This window comes from Ptychodera flava, chromosome 9, assembly GCF_041260155.1.
Source record: "Ptychodera flava strain L36383 chromosome 9, AS_Pfla_20210202, whole genome shotgun sequence".
Classification (NCBI taxonomy): Eukaryota; Metazoa; Hemichordata; class Enteropneusta; family Ptychoderidae; genus Ptychodera; species Ptychodera flava.
The window spans coordinates 31,393,493-31,403,074 of NC_091936.1; the positions used below are offsets into that span (position 1 = coordinate 31,393,493).

The following is a 9,582-nucleotide window of genomic DNA, read 5'->3' on the forward strand; positions in this document are numbered from 1 at the left end:
AAATATGCTATCTCGTTGTTTTAGGAATTTCCAACCATTACCATGATGAAAATGAACATTTTGAACAACACGCTCTTTTAAATGTCAACAATAATTGCGTTTTACTGTTTGTAGTTTATGTGAACTCAGTTAAATTCGCCTAATCAACAATAGCAATGCACGGGAAACTTAACGTCCAGTACGTGTTGAAAAGCTGATTAACAGGTTCTTCATGCACACAAAACACCGGGAAACGTTTGACATGGTGACAGTCTGTCTCATTTCTCAGTATATAACGCCGGAGAAAAAAAAAGTGTTGAAATAATGCGAACAAAGTAAGTCAATAAGAACATACTCGGTCATGATTTGAATGTATTGTCTACACTGCACAGAATTATATGGCATACTCAAGTATGTTCCCTACTTTTTCATGCATTCTTGAGATCTTATGATTTTTGGTTCTTTTCAAAGATTTTTACTGATACAGTGTTCTTACTATCAAGGCATTGACGTGCTTTTGTCATCATCCAAATACCTATCATACAACCCATCATGACCGTACCGACGCCCTGACATTGTGTACTTTTACATTTGATGTACGAAGCAGAAAGAAGGCACCAATGCTGCCTATTTTAAAGGTATAAATGTATCTTTTTTATTATATGGTAGGAAGCCCGAATTAGATATCAATACTTTTTGTCTGAGGCCCTCCGTGCGCATAGTCAATATTTTAGAAATTCAAGGTCATATTTTAGAAATTCAAGGTCAATATTTTAGAAATTCAAGGTCAGTATTTTAGAAATTCAAGGTCAGTATTTTAGAAATTCAAGGTCAATATTTTAGAAATTCAAGGTTAGTAGCTATTACTGCCCTGTCAATCGGGGTCGAACTTACACGACAACCGGGTGCACGCCGCCGCTGTGCAAACAGCTCGAGCTGTGTGACACTGCACTCTTTGCAGAAAGGTTTCTAAACTGACATACTCGTCGCAAATGTGCAAAACTTTCCACCATTCGAAAACAATAAATGTGACCGTGTTAGGCCTATCAAACGATGCAAATATCTCAACTGGACCAGTAAAATGATCGGCAATGACATAGTATCTCCGCACTTATTTTGATCACAAGCTCAAACTTTTGTAGTGCTTGCGAGTGAGGGACGAACTAATTTACACAAAGGTTTAAGTATAATTCGAAATCCGAGAAAACTTTGAGACAGGCTGTTACTTTCAAGGAACACGAACAGAAATAAAAAAGACACCCGACGCCGTCAGTGATTCGGTCTGTCGCAAGCTGTACTTATAGTCCAAACTTTCGTATCGATACTGTGCGAAAGTTAGACTGGCCCCCAGTCGCCTGGCTTTCTCGGCAGCTGAGTTACTACTGTTACTAGCTGGCCAAGCGTTCACCCCACGATCTACACAACAGCCTACCACTTAGTGCGACAGTCTGCTTTAAGTTTAGTCATTCAATTTAATCTTTTTTGATAAATTAATATGCCCACAGACTTGGAGCAAGTCTATGCGAAAGTGTTCAATCAAACCATGCATCCGGTGGTTTCGTCATGAAGACATTTGAATAAGTTGATATATCTTGAGACACAATTAAGTAAGTCCAGGTTGGTAATTGCTATTGTTACTCAGATGATGCAAAAAGTCTTCGACACCTTTGGTAAAGGCGAATGGTTTGTTTGTTTGTAATATCACACCTCATGCGTGGCTTCTTCTATCCTATTTACACAGCTTTGGCATTGAACTATACAGTATATAGGCAGCGTGTATAGAGGGCGTTGTCACGTGAGATTATTGAATGGCGAAACTGAAATGCAATGTCATCATGCGTTTGCGCTTGTGATCATGTTGATGTAGATTTTGAAGCACGATTGTGTCAGTTGCTGTTCGTGGGTGGTGCAAGCCGCAGGTGATACAGGTAATGTTAAACCTAATTTGATTTACGCCGATCACAACATAGATTTAAAATTGTTTATCAAGAATCAAAGGCTGTAGGTGGCGTATATAGAAGTTTTTCAAGACAGTGTTAGTAAGTGTTGACTAGTGTAAATCATACATCTGTTGAAAAGGGGCAGATTATCTAACAGCAAATTAACTTACTTTATAGTAGCAAAATAAAAGACTGACATCATGAATACACTCAATGTGAATAAGACAAATGAAACAGGGATTTAGGACTGCCCCTTTAATTAATTCATTTTGGGCACGGATTATACTGGCACCTGGTCGTTTGGCTTTTTCTTGGCAGCAGAATCCGTTTCTAGCTCCATGGCAGCAGTTACATGCTGGCCAATTGTGGACCAACGCATTCACCCCACGATCTACGGCAACGCCCTCCCACTCTCGCTCCCACTATACGCGACAGTCTGCTAAAGTTTATTCCTTCAATTAATTCTGTATTGATATTCATATGCCCACAGACTTGGAGCAAGTCTAGGCACACATGCACTTTTTTGGTGCAATATGCACCGAATGATATAAATTCGTGTATTTGCTGCAGCTATAGTGTAAACATGGCGGATGCACATGTGTGTTACATAATCAACGTTAGTTAACTATTGTCAGTTGTGAAACAGAGAGAAAAACTGTGTTATATCTTGACGTGGACCACAGTCCGTGCATGGAGTGACTGTGATCCTTTTTAGCTCAATTGCTGAATAGAGTGCACGAGGCGGTATCTACTCGTTGCACCACAGTCACTGATTCCTGTACAGGAATGTAAAGTAAACGTTTCGACTTTCCCACCTGCAGCTGGACCTGAGGTCCAACCATACATGGATGTAAAAAAATATACATCCGTGCACCATACTTGGAGGTAGTCTCGCTTCTACCAAAGTCATGCCACACCCGGGGTTAATAATTCCAACATTTTCGTGCTTGTGCAATGTTTTATTTTGTATTTTTTTCAATAGCAAAGGGATCGTGCTGAAAGGTACGGAATGCCTGTATAAAAGTAGACCTAGAAGAAGCGCACATGTAACTTAGGGACCGTTCAGTTTTTACGGCCGGGGGGGGGGCCCCGGCAAAATCCAGGGGGGGGGGGTCATTGTAACTTTGAAATCCGCAAAGGGGGGGTCATCGCTTTTTCACTGGTAGGAAAGGGGGGTCACCACATTTTCAAAAACATAATACCAACAATAAAGTTCACTTTATGCCATGGCCATGATCGACCCTCTTTACCCAACGGCAATCTTACCGTAAAATTCCCCATGAAGCCGCGGCTTGTATTAGAAACATTTTTGAGGGACCCCTGTGATCACGCACTGAATAATGGTAATGGCCGCGCGCCTTCAGCGGCCCTGTCCAGTAAAGTCTACTTTATGCAATAGCAATGATCGGCCCTCTTTACCGGCGTGCCACCTTTGGTGGCCCACTAGAATAAAGTTGACTTTACGTAATGGCCCATGACCCTCTTAACCGGAGGGCTGCCTTTGGCGAACCACTCCAATAAAGTTTACTTTACACAATGTCCATGGACATGAGTTGTCTATGGAAATGAAGTTAAAAATTGCCTTACAGTCGTCCTAATTAACAGACGTTTCAATGGATGTGGCTGAGAAGTTTGTGCACTGGCATCTCTGCTACACGAATAAAGTGCGCCGCGTACCGGAGTTCAAATCCAAACCATGCGGGTAAATTTGACATATGGGTTTTGGTTATTTTTCAGGGGGGGGGGGGTCATCAATTTTTTTCGTCTGACAAAGGGGGGGTCATCTTTTTTTCACAAAAAATGCAGGGGGGGTCTATATTTTTTTGAACACCGGCGACAAGATTTTGCCGGCCCCCCCCCCCAGGCCGTAAAAACTGAACGCTCCTTAGCGCCTTCTGCTATTTAGTAAAGTTTCGAACTATGTACATGATGCCTGTGTGTGTTCGCTCGTTTGTTTGTATCTTTCAGTAGATAACATTAGACCAAACAACATATTTGTGGAATGAGTCTAGCTGTTGGCACCCGATATCCGCAAAATTTCTCATTGTTCTGATCTGTGCTTACAGAGAACCACACATGCAACTTATGTGAACGTGTATTAAAATCACGTATAGGAAATACATTTTCAGATTTAAAAAGCTAAATTTCGATTTGGAATACAGGCAGTAGGGGTGCGCCCTCTACGTCCTGAGCGTAAAGCCCATAACTTTTGTTTCTAAAGATCAAGTGGTAAAGAGTAAGTCTTGCCCCTCTTCTGCTGTCTATGATCAATTCACACAAGGAGTCATAGATTGTAGATGATTGCCCAATTAAACCTATGAATGAATGAAATTTTAAGTACTGATCTTATATTAGCAAACGATCCTGGGGCTTCTTCAACCTAAATTTGCATAGATGGTAAAGACTAAGTGAAAAGCGCCAGCAATGGGTTGCTTTCTCCCGTCATTGGAAACGACAGGAATATGGCAACAGTTGCTGCTTGCAGGGCAAACATCTTTAAATATTCTGAACACTTTATTGTCTCTCCGTCATGCCCCACTCATTGCACACGAACAGGTACATCCACGTATGATACAGGGTTAATCAAACATCATTGTAAATGTGGCGCGATTCGGTAGAGAAATACTGTATACTGTCACCGTATAGTATTATCGTTTTCTTTATACTGAGGAGTTCTTTCTATCATGGAGGTAAAAAGAGAGACTTTGACCTTAACTTTTCACATTTTGCATAGGTATGGTTGACATCTTTTTTCTCCTGAATAGGTTGTCCAACTGCATAATCACATCGGTCTGCCCGCTTGACTCCTAGGACGTTGACCTTGTACACAAAGGAATAAAAATATGCCAAAAACAGTTGCTGTGGTAAGTTATTAATTTTCCAACCAACGATCACACTTGGCTGTCCTCATATTTAGGATTTTCAAATCTCCAGCCCAGCCTCCTTCAAAGTTGAACAAAGTGCAACGAGTACCAAATTCGAAACGGTTATGTTGAATTATAATATTTTAAAAACACCCAGGGTACGTGTTCAACTCTTGTACTGTATTTAAGTTAATTGCACAGTCACAAGTCATTTTAGTGTTCTAAATACCTGATTATCGCATTCAAAAATACTACCAGGCCGAGGAAGTGCGGCTTAGTTCTGAAATGTATAGAGGTACGCTAATTCACAATGATGTGAAGTCAATAAAGTAGAAATCTTGTGACTTAAGATGTTAATTGAAATGACAGGAATTTACTCTGTCAAAATGTTAACACCAACTGCATCTGATGTTGTGCGGAATTTATTCGATTTAAAGTTGCCACATGAACATCTTGTGGCTTTTCACAACTTGACCATTGCTAGTTTTTCGGCAACTGTGGTTGAAATTTTGCGTTTTTGCTTTTTACGAGGTAAACAATGTACATCAACAGTCAGATATGATGTACTTTTTATGTAAATCTCACATTATTTTCAACAAATCAAGGTACAAGCCTTCAGTGGGTGTGCCGCCCTGGCGTACCTAAGATGAACAAATTTCTGTCTCTCTGAGCAGGTAACAGGCTCAAACAAAGGCATCGGCTTTGCCATTGTGAGGGCGCTGTGCAAGAATTTCGATGGCGATGTTTACCTGACAGCCAGAGATGAAGGCAGAGGGCAGCAAGCTGTCCAAGATTTAGAAAAGGAAAATTTACACCCAAAGTTTCATCAACTGGATATCAATTCAAAGGAGAGTATTGGTAAACTTAAAGAATTTCTGGAGAAGAATTATGGCGGTCTGGATATCCTGGTGAATAATGCAGCTATAGCGTACAAGGTATGTAATAACATTATTAAAATTATTACAGTTACACACGTTGGTACGGGTAAGGATAGACACAAACTAAAATGAGGGATTCATGGGAGCCTTTAGCCACAGGTTTTGAATAATATCTCTAATCCTAACCCCTTATGTTACTAGTGATTAATGCAAAACGGTGTTCGTGTCAACTACTCTCCGCTCTTGCCAAATTCATACTTGCGATAATAACAGAGTCAGTTTAATCAAAACAGAATGTGTGAACTATTGCACCCTATGCAATTACACGTTAATTTTCCTTCGTGATAAGGATGGTTAAAGTGTGTGTGTGTGTGTGTCTGTGTGCGAGAGAGAGAGAGAGAGAGAGAGAGAGAGAGAGAGAGAGAGAGAGAGAGAGAGAGAGAGAGAGAGAGAGAGAGGGGGGAGAGGGAGAGTGAGAGAGAGAGAGAGAGAGAGAGAGAGAGAGAGAGAGAGAGAGAGAGAGAGAGAGAGAGAGAGAGAGAGAGAGAGAGAGAGAGAGAGAGAGAGAGAGAGTATGTGTGTATGCGTGTGGATGGATGTGTAAATGCCTGCAGTATATGTTTGTGAAGTGTAGTCCCGATTTCCAACCCTTAGATCATGTCGAAATGTTATTATATAAGCGTTTAATTTCTCAACATAACCTGTATGCGACACGCTGCGATGTTACCTGATTCGAGTAATGTTCGATACTAACAACTGAATTTAACTCCGGGCTGGAATTCATTTGTCGACAATAACATCCCATGATGTACACAATGTTTCATGCATTCTGTTTTAAAGTCTTACATTCTGCTTATTCACATGTTAACGATAGAAAAGAAGAAGTGTTCTTGTACTCTGTAACAAAATATTGAAAATATTATGTCATAAGGTAAAGCTATTGCACCTTTAATGACATGTCCTATACCTAGCTAGTCTTCAATGGAAACACTGCTATCCCACACTTGTCCATCTAACTCCATACATTCTTCTCTGACCAGGCTAACAGTACGGCTCCTTTTGCAGAACAAGCTGATGTATCCATGAGGTGTAACTTCTTCGGGACACTCGATGTCTGCCATGCGTTGTTTCCTTTACTTCGACCACACAGCAGGTGCGTAAGGCTCTTCCTCCATTTCCACACATCTTTCTGTGCATAGATAATTTGTTCTGCGTCTTTGCATTCAATCGATGAAAGAAACCAGCGACAATGTTGTTACAACTTTCTCATTTTGTTATGCCGTGTTTTCTTTTTCTAGAGTGGTGAACGTTGCGAGCAGAGGAGGAATCGCGTCCTTCAAAAAACTCAGTCAACAACTTGCAGAGCAGTTCCAGTCAGACAGTTTGACGGAGTCTCAACTAATTGGATTGATGAATAGATTTGTGAGGTAGGTTTATCAAAACATTGCGTCATTCTTTGCATACCCAACAATCTTCATGCCATTCTATCATAGTACAATAGTCATATGTGAAATGTATTTTGAGGTTGTGTAACATTCAGCCAACAGGATTTAAGTGCCTGAAGTTGTTGCGTAAGAAAAGTTTAGATTCTTAGTAATATCAGGACACATATGAGGAAGACGTTGTTTTCCTGACAACATTATCACTCTGTCTGTCTTTATCGGTTCTAACAACTGTTTAATTCATTCATAGGATTACCCAACTTCTGTAATTGTTATCGAAAAAGTGTCAAAAGAGATCAACCGACTTTGGTCCATCTTGAGTCCGTACTAGGACAACTTTTCTCATACTGGGCATAGGGTAGTGTTCTATGATGTACAGGGACGTGCTAATTTGTTTTCCAATGATATCCAGTACGGCTGGTTGAGGACAGTGTCTATGATGCATTTCCCTTGTCACCTGTTGCAGTGACACCAAGGCTGGAGACCATCAAGCGAAGGGCTGGGCAAACAGTGCCTATGGTGCAACCAAGTTGGGCGTGATCGCACTGACCGCCATACAGGCCCGGGCACTGAAGGACGATCCGAGAGAAGATACGCTCATCAATGCCGTAAGTGAAATTTTAGTGGTTTCATTGCACTGACACATACTCTGACAAATATACTGACATATACAGCGACACATACACTGGCACATCACAGACACATACTCAAGGAAAAGTGTACATGTGCATATCCAGATTATGTATCTACGGAAATAGTATCGCAAGTGTAGCTGCAGCAATGACCCCACGATGCCCTCAATGCAGTTAATGTGTGTTTTTTGAGACGGTACAGTCCAAACTTTGAACAGCAAATGCAATAAACATGTCCACTGAAAAAAAAAACTGCATTACATAATAGCTCTTCACGAAATTACATTGCCACCGGTGATGATTACCCATGGCATTGCGCACAGACACTCTGTTAGCTGTCATGGTAGATGAATAAGTTTATGATTTCCTTTTGTGTCTAGATTATTATTATATGAAGACTTTCGTGATTGTGAAAGTTGTATGCACGACGCGGTGGAAGTCAGGTGGTTGTCGTAAGACCATACAGCTTCTCGAGTAATAAGGGAACGCTACGCAACAGACTGAGTGCGATATTTACTGCCATATATTTCAAATTTAGAGTATTACTGCCCAAATGAGCTAATATTGATGATCAGCTTTTTCTAATTAATTATTAATACCTGAGTTATGTCTTAGTATTAAACATACTAGCGCTCCCTGTTAATAATAGTTAAGTTTTGGCCATGTGATCTCATTTATTCCACTTTCAGCACCGCATGCTATATATTTTAGGGAATGCTCACATTTTGGTATATCATTCTCGATGACAGATCAAGTTCAATTACTTGCTCTACATCAGGTTTTATTGCTTTTAAAGTCTGAAATAAAGCTATAAATTAAAAAATTAAAAAATTGCGATACGATTAATCATGACGCATGTCCTTGCTTTTTTTTCTCTTTACAGTGTTGCCCGGGCTATGTTGATACTGACATGAGTAGTCACAAGGGTACAAAGACGCCAGACGAGGGCGCCATAACACCCGTGTACCTGGCATTGCTTCCGCCAAACACAACAGCACCTCAGGGAGAAATGGTCGCTGAAAAGGAAATCTTAAAATGGAAGACAAGATGAGCAAGGACATGATATTTTGACTTGCATTTCTGAATCAGCAGACAGAAAGCTCGTCCGGCTGTATTTTATGACAGCAGTAGTATTAGAAACGATTTTGAATTCCTTGCACGAAGTTAAAACTGCGCACACTCGGTATTTTACAGCTCATTTCACTATCCTATGAACTACCTAAATAGCATATAACCGCACATCGATAGTTTTAAATAATAAAATTTAAAGGCATGTATATTTTAGAATCTAACAATATTTAGGATCTAACTGCTACTTATGTAGAATTCAAGGGCGTGATACTACAATCTCTTTTCAGTGTAATATGTGTAATCCCATTTTCAAATTTAAAGCTCAGTGCTATGAGTGATAACCTTGCATAAATGGACATCTAGGTTGTTTGTTTTTTTAAATCTCCTGCGACTTATTTTATAATAGCCGGTGTAACTACCAATGAATCATAAGTGCCAAGACTATCAGAAAAATATCGTCTTGCTTTTAAAGCAAGCTACTTTATAAAAGAAATGCAACTTGTACCTATATATAATCACCTGCGTTAATTTGCAAAACGTCTGTGTGATTTTGAGATAGTAACACAACGTATACAGGGTGGTGATTATTTCAAAATGTGTGTAATAAAATTGTACGGAAATGGGTGCGTCTTCTCAACGAGTAAAATTCAAAGTCCACAATATTTGAAACTTTGACCGGAGCTGTGTCTTTTCACTGATGTCAGAAAGTCAAATTTATGAACTTCTACAAAATAGTCTGGAGAGAAAGAGAATAAAAAGACAAAACTGCAAACATA

The 9,582-nt window shown here is 40.0% G+C and overlaps 1 protein-coding gene across 1 annotated transcript; it reads left to right on the forward strand.

The window, feature by feature from the left end:
* The first annotated feature begins 1,756 nt into the window (after positions 1-1,756).
* Positions 1,757-9,582, forward strand: LOC139140656 (carbonyl reductase [NADPH] 1-like). Its single transcript, XM_070710028.1, has 7 exons — positions 1,757-1,907; positions 4,685-4,783; positions 5,458-5,718; positions 6,702-6,814; positions 6,960-7,088; positions 7,570-7,711; positions 8,619-9,582. The coding sequence occupies exons 2-7, from the start codon at positions 4,763-4,765 to the stop codon at positions 8,784-8,786; spliced, it is 834 nt and encodes a 277-aa protein (XP_070566129.1). The 5' UTR covers positions 1,757-1,907; positions 4,685-4,762; the 3' UTR covers positions 8,787-9,582.